Below are 23022 nucleotides of genomic sequence, written 5' to 3'. Positions count from 1 at the left end.
TTCAGGGTAATTTCAGTATTAAACGCAAATTAGATTTGGACAATGTTTTCGTCAATTTTAACAGCCAAAGTGTCTGTATTTTCAAAATGCATATGATTGAGGAAAATATTCCGAAAATTGGTACTTCCTTAACATTAAACGAGGCTCTTGATTTTGAAGCCATTAAACATGATATTTTCATGAGTGATAACACTGATATACGTGCATTAGGCGATGGGGACAAAATATTAAAATGGTCAAATTAGAAAAGTATTTGTAACTTCCTGTTTAGACCTGCTCATAACTCAAAAGTGACTGTCCAAGACAAAATTGAATCCATGCACAAAATAATAAAATCGATGAAATTGAAAGTGAAGTAGATGAGTATCATTACTGATAAATTATAATTTTGTAAGGAACAGTTTAATACAGCCTCAGCAAAGAAAGTATTTTACTCCTGTATACTAATAAGATGGTTCACTCCAATATTTTTCGCATTTCCTGGGACGTAAAAGAAGATAAGACAGTCAACGTTTCTTACAATGCCTCACCCGGTTATTCACAGTCTTTTACTGCAAAACTAGGCACGGGAAATTCAAGTATTGATGATTCACATTGGAATTACTTGAAAAAGAAACTAAAATTGTTAAAGGAGCATGAAAGATTTTGTAACTTGTTGGATGGAGTCTACATAAAACGTCAGCTGAACTATAAAGGAGGAAAGGTTTTATTTTTTGTGTTTGCTAGTGGCTTTACGTCGCACCGACACAGATAGTTCTTATAGCGACGATGGGATAGGAAAGGCCCAACATCTGGAAGGAACCGGCCGTGGCCTTAATTAAGGTACAGCATTTGCCTGGTGTGAAAATGGGGAAACTACGGAAAACCATCTTCAGGGCTGCCGACAGTGGGATTCGAACCCACTATCTCCTGATGCAAGTTCACAGCCGCACGCCCCTAACCGCACGGCCAAATCGCCCGTTAGGAGGAAAGGTAGAGGGAGTTGCTTTTAGTAGTAAAAGCGGAGAAAATAACACTACATTAGCTACAACTGCACAAACTTTTATGTTGTCATCCAGTCTTTAAAAAAATAAAGATGTTATTGATTTGTTTCCATGTAAGAACCTAACGTGACATTTCTCAGAAGAACTAACTTTGCAAGTCTTTAAAGTATTAACAGACAGGCCTATAGCTTATATAGTAGCATGCATAACTTCTAATAATAACAACAGTGTTAGTAGGAACATGTTTGAAAAGCTGTGCAAAAGCAGTTAACAAACCACTTTTCAAAACCCATTTGACGAAACACAAAAAATAAATAATTGTTTGATACTGGCCATTTATTTAAAATCTTAATAAATAACTGGCTTAATCAAGCTGACAACTTATCCTGATTTTGACAACCCTGAGTCAGACAAAAGAATGTCTATCTGAGTCTATCTAGTGCGGCCTTAGGTTGCTCCTGTCCTGGACCAAAAGGTAATGTGCCAGACTCTTTTAGAGCTACAAAATGTAAACCTTTATACTAATGTTTTTAAATGAGGATTCTCAGAGAAAAATTCTGATTTCGCTTGTCAACAATGTTCTGGAAAACGAGAACGTCATGTTTAAAACATGCTGTGATTAAATAAATAGTTTTAAACATTTTGTTGACAAATGTATATACATCTTTTGTAATATATTATTGAATAACAATAGAAAAGTTACCGTAGACAAACTCATGGCTAAGAAGAAGAAATCCTCAGGAATATAAAAATGTATAGACTGAAACCTTAGGAATTGTTAGGTAAGTTTTAAGTTGCAGTTTAATTTCTAAGAAAGGTTTCAGACTATTGTCGTGAATTGCCATCATGTATTTTCCTAGTAACATTACAACTATTTGTAAGCGTATTATGCGTTCTAATCTTTTACATGATACCATGTTCAGTTACAAGTGACAGATGTCAGCATAATTTTGCGTAAAGAAATGTACATATACTGCCCAGCCAGTTTTCTCCCCGTATAAAACTCGTGTAGTATACAAGCCTAAGCAAAGCCACAAGTGAAGGAGTGTTCAATTATATCGTTAAGGTTGAATAAATGAACAATATCATGGTGAAAGTGAGAGCGGGACCTACACTGCCACGCTGAACGCCAGCCACTCTCGTGACGTCACGGTCCGAGCCTTGTGGCCTGTCTATCCAGTGCGGCCTTGCCTAAATGCAGATCAGTAGTGATTGATTGTTAAGAAGGGAAGCGTAAATCATACATCATCCATGTGAAAAATATATCATGTTATGTAAAAGCTGTGGTATTCAACAGGGTCATTGAAGTCTTAAATCAGGCGGTTCCAGAGGAAACAAGGTGATCATACGAAGATCCCACTCTACTCATCAACTACTCCAACACGCTGCAAAAGGTCGTTCTTGTCCCATATTGAACTGGGACTCCACCATGGTTCTTGTAAAGTAAGATCTTCCTCTGGAACTGCCTGACTTAAGACTTCTTCACTCAAGATTTTATAGAATTTTATGCCATGTTATAATGTATCATATTTCCATTATAAGATTTGTACCATACTTTTAAGCTCATTTTTAACTTATCACTGGCTGTTGTATATTTCTTATCATGTGTTTATATTAATTTTGGGTATTTTTAATTTGCACCTTCACATCATTGGCTGACGATGACACAGAATTAGTGTCGAAACTAGTACCATTCTTTTGTGAACAGCATGAGATATAATTAACATCAAAAACCATTATTGTATTGAAAAGTTGGATCCAAAATATATTTAATTCATTGTAATGAAAATGTTCTCATAATTTTATAATTTTAAGTATTGCAATAATAATAATAATAATAATAATAATAATAATAATAATAATAATAAAATTAATTTACCCTCAAAAAATCCTTAACACTTGTTCAAGGTTGACAATATGGATTTATAATGAAATTTATTTCTTGTAATGATCACGCTAACCAAGCAAACAAAAAGTTAACACCTACTTGAATATCAAGATACATACATACATTATCATCATAGACTGTTATGCCTTTCAGCGTTCAATCTGCAAGCCTCTGTAAATTTACTAAACATCGCCACAATCCTCGATTTGCAACTAGTATTGTGGGCTCATTTAGTTCTACATCACTTATCTTTAAATCGTTAGAAACTGAGTATAACCATCGTCGTCTTGGTCTACCTCAACTTCTTTTACCCTCCATAACAGAGTCCATTATTCTCCAAGGTAACCTATCCTCCTCATGCGTACAGCTTCATCCATCGAGTTCATTCCTAAATTAGCCTTTATCTCCTCATTCTGAGTACCCTCCTGCCATTGTTCCAACCTGTTTGTACCAGCTACTTTCATGTCTGTTACTTCTAACTTATGAATAAGATATCCTGAGTCCACCCAACTTTTGCTCCTGTAAAGCAAAGTTGGTCTGAAAACAGACCGGTGTAAAGATAGTTTCGTCTGGGAGCTGACTTCCTTCTTACAGAATACTGTTGATCGCAACTGCGAGCTCACTGCATTAGCTTTACTACACCTTGATTCAATATCACTTACTATATTACCATCTTGGGAGAACACACAATCTAAATACTTGAAATTATTGACCTGTTCCAGCTTTTTATCACCAATCTGACACCAATTCTGTTGAATTTCTTACCTACCAACATTAATTTAGTCTTTGAGATGCTAATTTTCACACCATACGCATTGCACCTATTTTCAAGTTCCAAGATATTAGACTGCAGGCTTTCGGCACAATCTGCCATTAAGACCAAGTCGCCAGCATAGGCCAGACTGCTTACCACGTTTCCACCTAACTGAATCCCTCCCTGCCATTTTATACCTTTCAGCAGATGATCCATGTAAACTACGAACAGCAAAGGTGAAAGATTACAGCCTTGTCTAACCCCTGTAAGGACCCTAAACCAAGAGCTCATTCTACCATCAATTCTCACTGAAGCCGAATTGTCAACATAAATGCCTTGGATTGATTTTAATAATCTACCTTTAATTCCATAGTCCCCCAGTATAGTGAACATCTTTTCCCTCGGTACCCTGTCATATGCTTTCTCTAGATCTACGAAACAAACACAACTACCTATTCCTCTTGTAGCATTTTTCAATTACCTAGCGCATACTGAAAATCTGATCCTGACAGCCTCTCTGTGGTCTGAAACCACACTGGTTTTCATCCATCTTCCTCTAAACGACTGATCGCACCCTCCCTTCCAAGATGCCAGTGAATACTTTGCCTGGTACACTAATGAATGAGATACCTCGATAGTTGTTGCAATCCTTCCTGTTCCCTTGCTTATAGATAGGAGCAATTACTGCTTTTGTCCAATCTGAAGGTACTTTACCAACACTCCATGCTAATCTTACTACTCTATGAAGCCTTTTCATCTCTGCCTTCCCACTATACTTCACCATTTCAGGTCTAATTTCATCTACTCCTACTGATTTATGACAATGGAGTTTACTTACCATCCTTTCCACTTCCTCAAGCGTAATTTCACCAACATCATTTTCCTCCTCACCATGAGCTTGGCTGTTCGCAACACCACAAGATAAAGATCTCAAAATTGGTGAAGATATAGCTTCTTGTTAAATGTGTAACAAATGACCTTGTTGCTAAATTTTTAAATTTTGCACAGAAAAAACAAAAACTCTCCTTTTGGCGTCCAAAAACTAAAAACTAATGCATTATGGCTTAGGAACAAAATAACATCCCTTTATAGGAAAAAATCCTTTTTAAATTCACCATTATATGAAGCGCATCTGAGTGCTGATTCAATGCTAGTACCTCTAGAATGGGACTCTTCTCAGAGATATATTAATACAAAAATTCATAATATACTCTCCATAAAACAGAACATTCTAGATAAATATTTGAAGTATTCTTGCACAACAAAAAACTGAAAATAGTCATCCTACAAAAACAGTAATTGGGAACATGCATCATTTTCAAAAATATTTTTTTTGAAAAGTACACCAATGAAATAGTACGTAAACATATTACATTGTGGTATGTTGCCTTGTTTTCTACCATTAAAAAAATATTTAATAGTGCCTTTCCGCAAGGCGAGTGAAACGGCCTCTGACGTAAGCGGCGCGCTGTGACGTCACGATCCACTACCGCATGGAGCTCTACCAGCCGTTGTGCATCAGCCGTTGCTAAAAGCCGATTGTTTATTATTCATGATCGCGAATAACTTCGAAATGACAGAAGAAAGGTTCAAAACAGCACAGTCAGACAATCTACCATGTATACATGTCATCATTCTTTAAAAAATGTGACTTTTGTGGCCGCAGAAATTAGCGGATAACAAGCAAGTTTGTAAGTGGCGTCTTTTATATACCTGCAATGTACTGTAACCCATAGTATTAGGATAACAACGAACCTGGATAGATATCACATTACTTTCAACATGTCCTTCTAGACTGATTCCCCTATTCAAGAATAACATTACATTTTCGGGCTTTCAGCATTAGTAAAGTAAGAAATCGGATTTCAGCACTAACATAAACATATAGGTAGCATTATAGTACTAGTCCGCTTCTGTGGTGTAGTGGTTAATGTGTGCCACTCCCGGAGGCCCCGTTTCGATTCCCGGCTCTGCCATGAAAGTTGAAAACAAATAGTACGAGGGCTGGAACGGGGTCTACTCAGCCTCGGGAGGTCAACTGAGTAGAAGGGTTTCGAATCCCACCTCAGCCATCCTCGAAGTGGTTTTTCGTATTTTCCTACTTCTCCTCCAGGCACCTAAGGCCACGGCCGTTTCCTTCCCTCTTCCTTGTCTATCCCTTCCGATCCTCCCATCCTCCAACAAGGCCCCTGTTGAGCATAACAGGTGAGGCCGCCTGGGCGAGGTAATAGCCCTCCTCACCAGTTTCATCACCATACTCAAAGTCTCACGTTCCAGGACACTGCCCTTGAAGTGGTAGAGGTGAAATCCCTCGCTGAGTCCGAGAGAAAACCAACCCTGAAGGATAAACTGATTAAGAAAGAAAGAAAGAAGGAAAGAAAGAAAGAAAGAAAGAAAGAAAGAAAGATCATAGTACTGTAGGTCTATAACCTATCATTTCTGAAAAAATATATATTTATGATCGAAACAGACTTTCAACGTATTAGGTCGTGTTACGTACATGTAGTACGTGTTGAAGAGATGTTAAGTACAGAACAAAAATGGCCAGCCAGACACCAGTGGGATCCGAACCCACAACCTCCCGATTTCGCGTCGGTTGTGGGTTCGGATCCCACTGGTGTCCGGCTGGCCATTTTTGTTCTGTACTTAACATCTCTTCAACACGTACTACATGTACGTAACACGACCTAATACGTTGAAAGTCTGTTTCGATTGCAATGCGGTCGTGAAAATTCAATATTTATATATTTATGGTTGGGGCAATTGGCCTACCCACTTCCGGGGTCCATGAAAGAGAATTAAATATCTTTGTGGAGGGAAAAAGTTAAACATGATAAAGATAAATATGACTTCATCTAGTTTTCACAAGTTGGGCTGAGTGGTTCAGACGGTTGAGGTGCTGGCCTTCTGACCCCAACTTGGCAGGTTCGATCCTGGTTCAGTCCGGTGGTAGTTGAAGGTGCTCAAATACGTCAGCCTCGTGAAGGTAGATTTACTGGCACGTAAAAGAACTCCTGCAGGACTAAATTCCTGCACATCGGCGTCTCCGAAAATCGTAGAAGTAGTTAGCGGGGCGTGAAGCCATAAACATTAATTTCATTTGGCTTTTAACAAGCTCAGCATATCAGGAAAGAAAAGTGTCCTGGTGACATTTTAGTCGCTCAGTACAGGAATGTCTTTGAGTGCTGTGACTTTTACTTTTTTTTTTGTTTTTGCTGTTTGTTTTACGTCACACCGTCACATATAGGTCTTATGGCGACGATGGGACAGGAAAGGCCTAGGAATGGGAACAAAGCGGCCGTGGCCTTAGGTACAGCCTCAGCATTTGCCTGGTGTGAAAATGGGAAACCACGGAAAACCATCTTCAGGGCTGCTAGCAGTGGGGTTCAAAACCTTCTATCTCCTGGATGCGAGCTCACAGCTGCGCGCTCCTAACCGCACGGCCAACTCGCGCGGTATTTTTACCCTTCGGTTTATTGACTTGGCTAGTATAACCTAAAACTTAGGCTAAGTTGGATAATATTTTAAACACCTACATCACTATTTTCACCTGTGTGCAATTATGGCATTTATTTCATTAATATTATGACAATTATTATAATTGAGCATTGTTAACTTATAATAATAATAATAATAATAATAATAATAATAATAATCGTATGGCCTCAGGTACCGTGTGCAGACATTTCGATTTGACGCCATCTGGCTGTCTGCTCGTCAATTTCGACGTTCCGTTTTACTCTAGGTCCGCTAGATGGCAGACAGAGTAAACCGGATCTCTCTTGGGCGTCTATGGCTGAGATTTAATTAATTTTGTCGGGTAAATACCAAATGTATCACCAGAGATCTTTTACATGCCGACATCGTACGACATGGAGTGTCGAATGGACTTTTTTCCGCCCTTCAAAAACCCGACTACCTCTGCCGGGTTTGAACCCGCTATCTTGGGATTCGGAGGCCGACACTCTACCACGGATCCACCCCAACAGACAAGCATTGGTTTTGTGTAGAGTTATACATTTGTTAAATTCACGTTGTTTCCTTTCATGATGTACACGCCTATTCTATAGAGTATTTAGATATAGCCTAAATTTCTTTACCAATTAAGCTCTTCAATAAAGACATACATAACTGTCCCATGCCAAGATATATTGGTAGAATTAGAGCTGTCAAAATGGTTCATAACCCCTTTGATTTATTATCTTGACATCGATCACCCAAAACATAGGTTAGGTTTGGAGAATACTTTAATAATCAGCATTATTTAATGCACTGTTTATTACTTTCATATTCCAAGATGTAATTGAAGCATTTAAATAAAGCATCATACATTAAAATTTAAAGTTTTACCACTAGAACAGCTGACATGGAAAAGTGATTTGAAAATTCAAACACATTCATCTTACGTTAACATCTTCAAAAAAATAAACTGTAGACTTTTCCGATATATCACCAGCATTTCTCCGGCTCGCCAAAATCCACTTCTCCCTAGTTTTAGCGTCTTTGGAACATTTATAAACAATTTGTTTGGTATGGTATGCGATGTGCTATTGCACATCGGAACTCTACACCATTTATAAGTTTTCTGCCTCACTGTCTGCGCAGGATTCATTTTAAGTCTAAAATATACCTCTCAGATTATTATCCGATGTATAGACCTCGAATTTAACCATACTAGACACTAACGTAAAGTAGAAATACGCGAAGTGTATCCTGCTTCTCACAGCACACTATGTGTTATTTCGTCTGCTAATTCAGTCAACCTGTACGATGACGTCAGACCAATGAGATCGCGTACTTGCGTGACGTGACATTTTCGTAGATTTTTATCATGTTTGGAGTTATTATTTGTACATTCTGATCACATTTTTGAATTCTGCATGAAATTTTGAATCAGATTAGCATATTTTTAATTAAAACCCCGGATCATGCATGTTCCCTATTGAGACTATTCTAACGCAGAACAAATCTTTCATCCGCCCATTAAAAATCTGACTGGCACACATTTTGATGACATTGAAATTAACATCTTAGAAAAGGGTTCCAAACATAATTGGTCGAGTTCATATAAATTAATGAACTCGATAACTAGGATAGCGGAAATCAAGCAAGCAATTTCCAAGTTACCATCGGAGATGAAAGATGAAATTAGGTTTGATATCCAGAAAAAATTACCCAGTTTGATCAATATCCAAAATTCAAAAACACCTCAAATTCCAAAAAAAATGTATCCAGTAAAATCAAACATAACTTAATAATTACAAAGGCCGATAAAGGGAACACTACTGTCATTACGCACAAACAGGATTACATTGAAAAGTGAACAATTTTTTTTTCAGACGCTACATTCCAAAAGATCAAAAAAGATCCAACTAATAAAATTCAAGAGAATTTAAAACAAATTCTAAAAAGACATATTCTCTCATAAATCCGAGTATTCTCTTAGTGAGAGCATTGCCAAAAATCAATAAAAACGGTATTCCCATCAAACCTATCATTAAATTATTAAAAATCCCATTAACTCGTCGAGTGCCAACAGTGTCTATATCAATGCTTGGAAATTATGCGCAAAGTGCCCGCGTAATATAATAAACGCTTTGTTTAACTTGACATCGTCCGTTCTGTAATCGCTAGATAGCACTAACGTCATGCTTTCTCAATAGCAGGGTCCTTTAGCTTCTTCATTTGGCCTCTTGGAAGAGTCTGTAGTTATTTTGCTTTGAAATATTAAATTTTCTTTGGAGTGAGTGACAGCTGACTGACATACAAGATGGCGGTGTCCAGCAGTAGACGTTCTCGGTTTGAAGAACAAGAAATTAACAGTTTTAGTTGTTTTTTTTGCTATGGGCTTTACGTCGCACCAACACAGATAGGTCTTATGGCGACGATGGGATAGGAAAAGCCTTGGAGTTGGAAGGAAGCGGCCGTGGATTTCGTTAAGGTACAGTACCAGCATTTGCCTGGTGCAAAAATCGGAAACCACAGAAAACCATCTTCACGGCTGCCGACAGTGGGATTCGAACCCACAATCTCCCGAATGCAAGCTCACAGCCGCGCGCACCTAACCGCACGGCCAACTCGCCCGGTAGCGCTGTTTTAAGTGAATCCTCGAAGGAAGGGGAAGTTTTCTCGGACTTTGAAGAAAGTGAAAGCGAGTTTATTAATAGTGAACGTGATAGTGACTCAGGAACATCATATCAGGAAAATGATAATGGTGCAAATAGTCATAATATCAGCAGGCAATCAAAGGGTTAAAAACTATGTAGACTTTTGTCAAGCTTCCGCAAATCTTTTATTACAACTTCACTATACATGCGCCTGACATAACAAATATGTATTTTAATACATGAATCACCAAAAAAAAAAAAAAAAAAAGACATTATAACCTTGTTGAAGATAATCTTTATAAACATAGCAAACTAAGCAAACATGAAATGGATGAATTCTTAATCGTTCTGAACTTTGTTTTATCCAATAACTATTTCTCGTTTAATCATTAAATTTATCAACAAGGTCTTTCAACGGGCGCTCCTGCCTGAGGAATACTTACAAGTTATAAATCTCATTTTCCAACCGTATTGGAGTTCAGAGTATCAAATTATTATAATTAATGAACCACCTTTCCAATACACAAAATCCTTATATTTAGGATGAAACCATTTAATCACAAATTGGACATGTTTCACTCAACTTTGTGAGCATCATCAGCAATAGTTAACATAAATCATTGGTGGGTCAGGGCCCTGATCCTGGTGTATATCACAAAAGAATGTCTAATATACATTGATAAAAATATATAAATTTAACACTTTAAAAATAATCAATAAGATCATTTATGTCTATTAAAACAAAAATTTTAATCATTCAAATTGTTTAAAAATGTAAAACGGAATGGATGGCTTAAATGTTAAAAATAGTATACGGTAATTAGATGTTCTTAAAAATCGTTGTCCAACATATCTACGCTCGATTATATTAGACTGTTTATGATAAAATCAGTTTTTCATATCAGGGTGTAAACATAAACAGTCTAATATAATCGAGCGTAGATATGTTGGACAACGATTTTTAAGAACATCTAATTACCATATACTATTTTTAACATTTAAGCCATCCATTCCGTTTTACATTTTTAAACAATTTGAATGATTAAAATTTTTGTTTTAATAGACATAAATAATCTTATTGATTATTTTTAAAGTGTTAAATTTATATATTTTTATCAATGTAGATTAGACATTCTTTTGTGATATACACCAGGATCAGGGCCCTGACCCACCAATGATTTATGTTAACTATTGCTGATGATGCTCACAAAGTTGAGTGAAACATGTCCAATTTGTGATTAAATGGTTTCATCCTAAATATAAGGATTTTGTGTATTGGAAAGGTGGTTCATTAATTATAATAATTTGATAATTTGAGGAATACTTGCCGAAATTACTCTGATCACTTGGAAAACAACAAAATTCTGAATAATATACAAGGATTTTGTTTTTCCTGGGCCAGCTAAATTAATGGCATCTTTGCAATATTCATCAAAAAATATCTAACAGTGACCTAATTTTGGATCAATTGAATAAAATAGACCTGTCTTATTAAATTCACACTGGAATCAGACGTTAATAAATCCTTGAACATTTTAGATTCAACCACTATCAGAGTTTAAAAACAAAAAAACTTGTTTACGACAATTTTAGAAAGCCTACGCAACCTGCCAACATAATAAAACAGGACTCTCTTCATCGTGGAGCCCAGAAGAAGGCAACCTCTTTTAGTTTGCTTCATACGGCATATAACGTTCCTTTATTGGCAAATAGTTTTAAAAAGGAGATGAATATGATTTACAACTTGGCTAACAAGAATGGATTTTAAAAAGGGTTTGTTGACAATTTTGTCAACAGAATTAAAAAACAAAGCTTCTTCTATCCTTATTAGGGATTCCAAAAAGGAAAAAGGAAACTGTCATTTTCACTTTCAACGAAAATATTTATCAGGTCATGAATTTATTCAAGAAGCAGAATCTTAATGTAGCATTTAAAAAAGGTTACAATAACCACCATATTTAACAATCATCACAGCATTAATACCCATCAAAATGTATGTATTCCAGAGTACATAAGTTGAACTGTAGACACCACCAAGAAAGTTACATAGATCAAACAGGATGTGGTATTCTTACCCATTACCAGAAACATACTAATGCCAAAAAACACAACAGAATCTCAGCTATGAGTATCCACATGTCCAATTTTAATCATACATTTTCAACTACAGAACAAGACTTGTCCATTCTCAAAATAGCCATTAAAGGTGTTCTGTTACTATTTACTGTATGAGAACCTTTTTAATAACGTAGATCAAAGAAACAATCCGAATGGTAACTTACATGAAATTTCAGAAACCCACAATATTCTTTTTCGACATCATTAATACATTCGCTTAAACTACCACAACAGATACATGTAGCCTTTCTACTCTTCCTCCCCTTTCAAATTCCCCCCAACCTCTCCTCCTTATCTCTGCTCACACGCTTGCTGCTTTCAGCAGATGACCAACACAAGGCCGCATTTTGGTTGGCCAGCCCAGGGAGAGCGAGGCGAGGGAGAAAGTACTCAGACGCTTGTAATACTATTATCAACTGGAAACTCTGTTGTTTTCAGATCCTTGTTAATTCTTTATTCTTTTATACTTCTCTTACTCTTAACTTCTCCTTAAAACACACTGAGCCATTGATCACTCCAACCCAGCAATTCAACGATTACATTCTGAGAGAAGTTCCACCTGATTCACGCCTAATTTCAAACTTAACATTACAACACCAAGAATAATAACTCATTAGCTAAGTGTTGGACTATCACCCAGTGTTTTTAACTGAGGATTTACAGGGTCTAAAAAGAACAACCATTATGATCCAAAAGACAATGCAACAAATTTTAAAACTTGTAGTCTCATTTTAACTTTATGATCTTCTCTGAAGATCAAACATGCGTTTTCTTAATTAAAAATACAATTTTGATATAAGCAGGTCAATTCAAGTGTATACCTTTAATTGTGACATTTGACTTGAGCTCTTATTGTATAACTCAAGAAGTTTAGACATGTTATTCAAGATAAAGAAGTTTATCAGAAATTCATGCGTAGGCCTATCATTATTATACTTTTCCCTTACTATATTTTAACTCTTTGGCTCTCCTACAGAGAGACTAAACATGTCCCTTCAATGCTGTTCTGAAAAGGAATAAAATTTTTATTACTATAAAGGTGGAATTTACCCTCGAAAAATCCTTAACACTTGTTCAAGGTTGACAATATGTATTTACAATGAAATTAATTTCCAGTAATACACTAGGAGCGTACATTAAATATCGAGAGGTTAAATCCAGCTGTCTTGCTTGAATACTTGCTTTCCTTGCTTGAAAGAATAATACCACACCAAGAATTCACCTATCACACATCATTTCTACTTGTACACAGGAAGTAACTGACCTGAAATAAACAATGTTAAATTCCAAACTGCTAACCAGCATACCTATGTCACAGTAGAGAACAGGAAGAGTGTTAGGAGCCTGAAGGCACCCTTACACAAAGCATCGCTCCAGTGCTAATGACCTTGAGGTTATCTCCTTATCGGAAGAGTTAAGAGCCCATAAGGGGCAGGAAAAAGGTGATTTTCAAGCTTTAGAGGAGCAGAGATGAATAATTACAACCGATATTTTTTGTAACTGATAACTGTCAATTCGGATAACAATGAATTTTGGAACAATTAAATGACATTATTGTCAATTTTGGAATGATTAAATGACATTATTGTCGAGTGGGATGTGTGAAATATGCCAGGAATAATTTTCCCCCTATTTCATCTTTGAGAAATTGTAGTGCATGAAACAAGCCAGGGCAAGAATTATGCCAGTAATACAGTATTTTAAATGCTCGTTTTAAAACTACCCATCACTACGAATGAGCAAGAAAGAATCCACAGCTTAAAATAAGAGGGGAGAGGAACAGTATTTTGGCAATCTTTATTTTCCCTTCTCCTCAACTGGGGTGGTACCTTCGTCTACAGTGCAGCTCAAACTTCTTTACCTTTAAGGTGTGTCAGCCTGTCCAGCACTGGGGCCTGTTTCATAAAACTAACTAATAATATTACCCAATAATATTAGAACTCATACAAATAATACTTATTTAACCAAATTCTGTTTCACAAAGATTTATACATGACTAATAAAATGGCTCCACTCATAATATCAGTTCTTTTAGTCAGCTGATACAACTGGAGGTTAGAATCGGTTCGTTGCATGTTCTTAGTTTGCGTTTGTTTCTTGCAGTAGGCTAGTGCTTGACTACAAACGGCCAAAGAAATAGAATATCTGGAGAAAAGAAAGTTCCAACTTGAAATTCCTAAACTGGCTGGAGCTAGAGGTGTTGGAAAAGGAAAAAATCATTGAAAATTGAACATTCGTCCCCTCACAAGCGCATTGAAGAGCTGGGAGGAGAAGAGCGGCACACTCAGAACTTTAACATTGCAAACTATGATTGTCATATAGTAAACTAGCAGGATACCCGTGGTTTGCTACGGTATTATACTGAAATTTATAATGGAATGCTTAGCATTTTATATATAATCCACCAAAATTCACAATCTGACGGCAAAGTTCCTCCCATTTTTCAATCTTTCCTTAGAGCAATCGATTTCATACTTCCCAGGCTAGCTCCAAGTATTCCACCCGGTCAGTTGGGTCCCTAAATCTTTGCCATCTTTTCCTATAAGCATTTTTAATATGGATCACATCCTTGAGGAGATCCGGCGTGGTGTCATCTTGTGTGCCTTGGCGGTACTGAACCCGCTGCCGGACTGCATTCATAGTCATTACCCGGCCACAACCCGTTTCCAGTGCGGTCCGCACATTTTGACGATAGTCCAGAACATTATTATTACTAGGGTGGGTTATATTAGTTGAACTTAGGTTATTATAATTATTATTATTAACGTTCAGGACACCGCAGCGAGATGCAAGACAGCTACTTGGCGGTAAATTACATCTGATGTCATTGTCATTGCTGACAATGTGACCAGCACCATTGTCACGCGTAGGCAAGTGCGCGGGATTTCTGGCGATACGAAAGATATACTTCTGTGCATTATTGACCTTATTATAGAGGCGAACAACTGCACGGTATATATCATTCGTACCGTTTATTTCAAACATGTTTAAACTTTTATTTATATGCAAGGAGAACCTACTGTAATCTAACTTTAAATTCTCCAAAGGAAAATATGCCTCTTAGAAACAAACCCACGAAAGATTAAAAATGATCGGTTTATGATTATAATCAAGTACATTATGAACAGTAAAATCAATTGGTCTCAACCCCTCTTTCACACCTCCTCCGTTAAGTTGATTCCCCCCCAAAATAGAAGGCGTATTTCTTTATGTTTAAAGGAGATTCCAAATACCAATGCTCACGTCTGTTACCTTCAGTTTTGTGATATAAGTAACACCATAAAAATAATTCATTTTCTTTCACTTCCTCTCACACTCCCCCCTCCAAAAGTGAATTTCCTGGGCAAAAAATACTTGTTTCTTTATTAGTAAAGGATCTTCTAAATACCCATTTTCATGACTAACATCTACAGTTTTTAAGATATGTGTCCAAATAAAACGAATTCAACTCCTTTTCAGCCCTGCCCCCCAAGATGATTTTCCCTCAAAAATGTGTTTTTCTTTTTTTTAAGGAGATCCAAATACCCATACCAATTCTCACGTTGTTACAACTGTAGTTTTTATTAGATCTAAGTATCCTAATACAATTAATTTTTCAATTCATTCATCCCCACCCCCTTCATAGGATTTTCCAAAATCAAAGGAATATGCGTTTCTTTACCTTTAAAGCAGATTCCAAATACCAATTATTACATCTGCAACCTTTTTCGTTTTCGAGATAATACTATCTTCATACAAATAATTCAACTAATTTTTCAATTCTCCCACCCCGCCCTTTAAGTGGATTTCCGAAAACAAAAAAAAAAATTACATATTTCTTTATTTTGAAAGGAGATTCCAAATACCAAATTTCACGTCTGTTACAGCTTCAATTTTAGAGATATCAGGATCCTAATAAAAAGGATTCAACCCCATTTTCAGTCATTTTTACCCCCCACCCAAGTGGTTTTTCCAAAAACAAAAAATACATGTTTCTTTATTTTTAATAGAGAAAAAAATAACATTTTCCACTTCTGTAACATGTTAAGTTTTTAAGAAATACTGTAGACATGATCATTTTAAAATTTCACCCCCTTTTTAGTTCCCCTTAAGTGCAGTTTCCGAAAACAAATCACCTATGTTACTTCACCTTTACAGGAGATTCCAAATACCAATTTTTATTTCTGTAACATTTTACGTTTCTGAGATATACTGTACATATTGGCTTTCTAAAAATTCACCCCATTTGTCACTCCTGTTTAACCCCCATTAATTGCATTTTCCAAAAACAAAAAAAAATACATGCTTCTGTATTTTTAAAGAAGATTCCAAATACCAATTTTCAGGTCCGTAATATCTTCAGTTTCTGAGATGTAAGTATCCTTATTAAAGGCATTCAACGCCTTTATCACCCGTCCTAGTGGGATTTTCCAAAAATATATATATGTGTGTTTATTTTTAAAGGAGATTTTAAATACCAATTTTTACATCTGTAAACTTTAAAAGTTTTGAGATGCAGATAAACTCATTTTAAAAATTCACCCCCCTTTTCACCCCCTTAGCAACAGAACATCCAAAACTCCTCCCTTAGCGAGCACCTACATTGTAATATAAATGTATCCTTAAAATTTCATTTCTTTATGTGCAGTAGTTTAGGCTCGCTGGCCTCGTGGTGTAGGGGTAGCGTGTCTGCCTCTTATCCGGAGGCCCCGGGTTCGATTCCTGGCCAGGTCAGGGATTTTTACCTGGATCTAGAGGGTTGGTTCGAGGTCCACTCAGCCTACGTGATTAGAATTGAGAAGCTATCTGATGGTGAGATAGTGGTCCCGGTCTAGAAAGCCAATAATAACGGCCCAGAGGACCGGTCGTGCTGACCACATGCCACCTCGTAATCTGCAGGCCTTGGGCTGAGCAGCGATCGCTTGGTAGGCCAAGGCTCTTCAGGGGCTGTAGTGCCATGGGGTTTGGTTTTGGTTTGGTTTAGTAGTATTTTTTTTTTTTTTTTTTTTTTTTGCTAGGGGCTTTACGTCGCACCGACACAGATAGGTCTTATGGCGACGATCGGATAGGAACGGCCTAGGAGTTGGAAGGAAGCGGCCGTGGCCTTAATTAAGGTACAGCCCCAGCATTTGCCTGGTGTGAAAATGGGAAACCACGGAAAACCATTTTCAGGGCTGCCGATAGTGGGATTCGAACCTACTATCTCCCGGATGCAAGGTCACAGCCGCGCGCCTCTACACGCACGGCCAACTCGCCCGGTGGTTTAGTAGTTTAGGCTTGGCGATAATGAATGAGTCAGTCAGTCAGGACATGTTCTTTTATATATAATTATATAGATGATGAAGGAAACATTATTATGACTCATCAATAGGCCTCTAAGTAAATTAAGAGCACTACTCTGTTTGGTGGGCATACCATTTGTCTTTTATTTAATTTTTACTCAGTCATCACAAAGTCCGTTCAGGCGAAGTGGTCGTAAAGGAATTGCACATTTTATTGAGCCTGGACAGGAACTTCCTCACCCTCCTGAATATCCTCTTCCTCCAAGTGATTGTCTTCCATTTCAGGAGTAATGTAGTTGCCTAGACGTCTTGACAAGTTACAAGCACATATTCAAATTATTTGTAACCTAACTTAAATCTCTTATTGTAGGTATTCATATGTTTGTTCCATACCAGTATAGGCTGTTCTCGGCCTAAAAGTTCATGGACGGCGAATATACACTCTCCTCATCACTATTTGAGTCAGAGTCAGCCATTTCACTGATCTTCACAATTTTATGCCAAAATATCAAAATAACACTCAGTTTGGTTTCACTAATATGGATTATGAGTTAAAATACACTAATGGAAATAATCCCCAATAATATGAGTAACTTTTATTAATCATGTTGTCTATGAAATACTTTATTAATATTATAAGGAACATCTACTAATAATTTTGACTCGTAAACTAATTACTAATATTATTAGCTAACAACTTTATGAAACACAATACTAATATTATAAGTACTGATATTAGTGAAATATGTTTTACAAAACAGGGCCCTGGACAGTAGCAGCACCTGAAAAGGAAGCTGCGTTGCCTCACATGGACATAATATCTTGCTGGTAATAAAATTAAAAACCAAATACCAGGAGTGCTCAGAGAAGTGTTTCATTTTTGGAACTTTGAGTGCAACTGACACGGATGGGGACATTTTTATGAATATAAGAGAAATAAAGTCATAATTTTACACTGAGTGGTTTGCATTTTATAGTTTGTTAAAGAAAATAGCAGTAATAAACTACCAGAATTATTTCCAGGTTATTGCGGTCTCAAAATTCGTCCAGCAACGAAACACAGGACTGATGAACATGTCCTAATTCCCTAAATGAAGTAACAAATATGTGCCACATCTGATGAACTTCCAGGAATAGGAGAGGTACTATAATGAGGTGGTAGGGTAATATATTGCATGTTATGAACTTAATATTCTATCAAAATGTTAGATAGATTAGCACTAGTGTCCTATAACCATAAATTAATCCATTGACAGCTGACCCATTACTTTGAAGAGGATACTGTTATAAGCAAGGCATAGACTGTTTATTCAGCTGCGATATCGATAAGGTACTATAAACAGATGCCCTTAGCCCAGAGGACTAATATGTGTCAACTGTAATGAATATTATTGTGCTTTCTGCCTGGCTTGAGAAATGTCGTGTTAAGAAGCATATCAGGTGAAAAATTTAAAACGATGGTCTTATCGTCAGTTTAGAACAATGACAGCAATTATGTCGCTCAGCAAGCCCAGTTCTAGTAGAAGTGATAAATCCAATAGATAATTAAAGTTCAGAAGATTGCGCTTAATTTTCGTTGTTTCTTCCAAAACTTTGCACAGACTGCTGAACTTTCGTAAGTACCAAGACTTAACTGCATACATTGTAATATTTTTAGATATGCTTGTATCTTTACCTTTTAACTTTCGTACAATGTTAGACTGAAGATGCCCCCATGAGGGATGAAACATGATCCTCTACTTTTATTTTAACACGTTCCCTGCGGCAGTGAATTTCGATGTCTTAATATTACGTCGTATCGGCCCACCGGTGACCCGATGCTGCCTTTAGTTATTATCGGTTCGGGTCACCGGTGACCTGACGAATTTGACTTTGTTTACTCCCTAGTATGACATCCTAAACCATGCATGTGCACTTGTTGTGTGCGTTATTGTTGAGGAGACATTCCAGCGTATTTACCTGTGCGACAGTGTTCCGATTCAACAATTGCGTGAAACAGAAATGACCCCGGAAATAATTGGGTCACCGGTGGGCCGATCAGAACTAGCAGTATGCCTCGATCCTTTACTTCCACTGGAACACTACGTTGTCGATTAGTTAACGGAAATTCGTAACTGGGACGTAGTTACTCACTTCGCAATTATGGGAAGTTCGCACCGACGGATAAGAGTAACATATTTCGGGGCACATGGTGACCCGAACCGCACGGAACGTGATATAAGCCTACCCCAGTGCTGTCCTAACCCTCTTTCTTTTCCGTGCCACCGGTGTGTCAGAATGTGAAAGCTCCATACCTAAAAAGGACGTGAAATTGCTTGTAAATATTATATTCGGAAGATAATAAATATATCAATAACTACTCCAGTAACCTCTATAGGCTTTCCTAAGAGCAATGTAGAAAGCAGATATCAGAAGGGTGGTACTCCTTAAACAACAATCTACCATCTGCGGGCAGCAACACTCTAGGCTTCATGCACCGTAACCGCGCTAAGCGATTCCCGCGTAAAAATATAGGTCAGACAACAATCGGGACTCAGGGTGACCCGAAGCGATATGAATGGAAGATGAAAAAAACTTCCTTCGGGTCACCGGTGGGCCGATCAAAACCAGCAGTATGCCTCGATCCTTTACTTCAATTGGAACACTAGGTTGCCATTAGTTAACGGAAATTCGTAACTAGGACGTAGTTACTTACTTCGCAATTCTGGGAAGTTCGCACCAACGGAGAAGAGTAACATGGCACATGGCGACCCGAACCGCACGGAACGTGTTAAAGAATAAACATTTAAGCATTGTAAAGGTGGAACATTTTTTTGATTAGAATCAAAAATTGGTTAAAAGTTGACAATATGGGCAAAAAAGAACTTACAGTACATTATGTCGTCCCTACTCTGGCAAACTAGCGAATCTGCAAATTGTCAAAAGTTTGGAGGAGCTGAAAGAAGTTGCGATTACTCATGTCAAATCAATTTTTATATTTAATTATTGGTTTCATGTGTTAGGCATAAGGAACGAGTTGCAGATGTGAGACTTTGTCAGAGGGTAGACAATATTTAACCAATAAAATCTACACCAAAACTTCAGAAGTACAGATTCCCTAGTTTGTCACTTTCGCTAGTTTGCCAGAGTGGGGACGATGTGTAATCTCTGAAGTGCACGGTTGGAATTCAAGTGGCACTGAGTGATAAAATAGTCATGGGAAGTAAAAAATCATACTAGATAATCTTGTGAATGTATGTACAAATTTTCACGTTTTTTGAGTTTATAGTATAGGAGTGAGACTGTGTTAAAACTGTATGTTACGTGTTACATAGCAAGTCAGGACAGTATCCAAAACTCGCTGGGCTGCATGATTAAATACCCAGGGAGGAACTGAGAGTGAATGTGGAGCCGAGTGTGTGAAATCTGTGTTGTGTTATAAGCACTCGTTAGATCAAAAAAGCTAATGGGAGGTGTGCATTTTCATGCAGTTTGAAGTTGAAGATTGTCTATTGTTCATGGAATGAAGCTAAAAACATTAAAACATTTTATATCTTAGGAATATCGTTAAAATAAACATTTCTTGAATTCTTAAACGTCAGTGCTACTTGATCAACAGTAAAATGGCTGGGAACTATTCCCCTGACTTAGATAAAGGTAGATGACTATAATTCGCAACATTATTTTACAATAAAATATTGCTTACAACAGATAGTGTTTAGTGTTTACCAAACTGGATTTAAACGCAAGAGAACATCGAAGGGAGTATGATTCAATGAATTTTACTGTTCTGGCTATTAAAGTAACATCAGTCTCAGGTCTAAAGAATGTGAAACTCTAAAACAGGTTGGTCACAACACTTACTTGATATTGTCAACAGTCACAGAAGCCTCTTTAGGTGCATCCAGCCTTGCCGCTAGCTGTTCTTTCACTTTCTGCACTTGGGTCTCTTCAAACCGTGGTTTCTTTGCCGTTGATTCTAGGGCATCATCTGCAGCTCTTTTTACTTGTGTGGGTATCTCTAGTGGTGCTGACTTGTCTATGCTGGCAGATGAGACTGTCTCACCATTCAAGTAGGCCAACAGATCTTTACGGTCAGGTCTCCGCACCACAGGGATGTTCTCTTGCTGTAAAATGCACATAAATCCAGTTATACGTACAACAAAGTACTTCTACACCTTTCTACAAGACACTAAATGGGAAGTTTTTCTAACATAATAAGGTTGCAATTGTCATCGGCATACTGGATTAAGAGAAAATGTTGGGCACATGTGGTGGTGGTGGTGGTGCCTCTCATTCAAGCAAAGATAAGAGGAAGAATTTCCTAAATTCGATCTTCTTGACGTACCCTTCATAAAATAATTCAAAACTGAATCTATTTACCTAAATTAGCACGTTCTAAATCAGTCCTTGGCTTATAATCATACTTGCACAATTGGCTTTTAACAGAGAGAGGACATACAATGCTGTAGTGTAACACGATCAATTCTTTGAGGCGAAGAAGTACCAACCTTATTTCATATAGCCTAATATGAGTACCCCAGTTTTTCTTCTAAGTTCCAAACAAAATATGGATGCTGTATTCACTTACATATGGTATGTTCCACCGAACTAACCCTACAAGGCTCTCATTGATTGAAAATCTTAGTTTGGTACGGAATGTCGATAGTAATACCAGTATTAACAGCATTTGTAGTGAGGTGCACATTTCTTTTGACAACCAAAAAGTAATCGGCTATTGTGGTCCTGCATAAAAATACCTCGTTGACACAAAGACAGATTGCTGAAAGGCATTGTGAGAGTTGTGCTGTCACCAAAATAATTAAAATGAAGACTGGGACAGGCTGATTACTCCTAAGATGAAATGGCGCTGTGAAAGACAGACAAACCCAAGATACTATCTTTATCGGCAGAAGTACTGTAAGTGGACCCCAGGAAAAACAGCTTTGACGTGCAGAAGTATCTTGTTGCGGCTGGTATTAAAATACACCATTCCATAGTGCAATGTAAGTTTTTAGAGCAAGGCAGGAAATCTAAACTACTTCCAACCAGAGAATAGGCACACTACACTACAGTTGTGATGGCAGCAATGCCAGACCTGTAGCTTAGATCTTTACCAACACAACAAATATGACCTACTGTCGACCAAAATATTATGTGTACTTGAGTTAGGAGGTTGCTTATGAAATAACCAAGAGGCGTACAGAAAATCCAATAACATCATAGTTTTCCTTGTTTCATTCACGTTAGATCATGTAAGTTTTGAATTTTAAAATTATATTTTTCATCGCAGATGGAAAGCAAAAATTGCCCTTTTTTAAATGTATTTCAACCATGAGTCAACTTTAAGACATTACTTCTCAAAAATCCATCATTTGATCAAATCAAAATTTTAGTACAATATAAATTGGGATGTTTTATACATTGCGTAATTTCAAAATAATATTTCCAAGAAATCAATTTGAGTGGTTCATGTTTGTGGATTACTGTAGTTACGTCCTAGTTCGTGAACCATGCGCAACGGCTGAGTGGCCTAGTAAGTGGTCCTGGGAGTCGGGATACCAGTTGCTATGGAATGGGAGTGGGCATCTCGAACATATTCTGAATCATGGCCCTCCTTGTGCTCAGGCGGCTAGGACTATACAATTCATCGGTAGTCCATAACCCGTTAGAGGAGAGATCCTCACTTGGTAATGTGCAAGTAGGGTAGCATCCTACTTCATGAATTTATCAAACTCAGAACATTTTAAGCAAGCCTCGGACCTATGGGAGTAATGGAGTCCCATTTGACACGCGAGGGACTCCTTGGAAACAACTTGGCGAACGAAATGGAATTCGATGGGGAGCTATCAATATTAATGGGGCTTATGGAAGAAAGAAGGTAGAACTGGCTGAGTCAGCAAAGAGGATGCATCCTGGATGTGTTAGGAGT

The 23022-nt window shown here is 37.4% G+C and overlaps 1 protein-coding gene across 2 annotated transcripts in view; it reads right to left on the bottom strand.

Moving 5' to 3' along the window:
* hyx (cell division cycle 73 hyrax) overlaps positions 1-23022 on the bottom strand; it is a 221799-nt gene that overhangs the window by 175703 nt on the left and 23074 nt on the right. For both annotated transcript variants that reach the window (XM_067144180.2, XM_068227012.1), the window contains exon 3: positions 20955-21217. In XM_067144180.2, the coding sequence (XP_067000281.1) occupies positions 20955-21217 (263 nt within the window). The remainder of the gene's footprint in view (positions 1-20954; positions 21218-23022) is intronic.

Source organism: Anabrus simplex, chromosome 3 (genome assembly GCF_040414725.1).
Source record: "Anabrus simplex isolate iqAnaSimp1 chromosome 3, ASM4041472v1, whole genome shotgun sequence".
Taxonomy (NCBI): domain Eukaryota; kingdom Metazoa; phylum Arthropoda; class Insecta; order Orthoptera; family Tettigoniidae; genus Anabrus; species Anabrus simplex.
The sequence above is the reverse complement of the archived record's forward strand: the minus strand, read 5'-3'. Positions and strand labels throughout refer to the sequence as shown.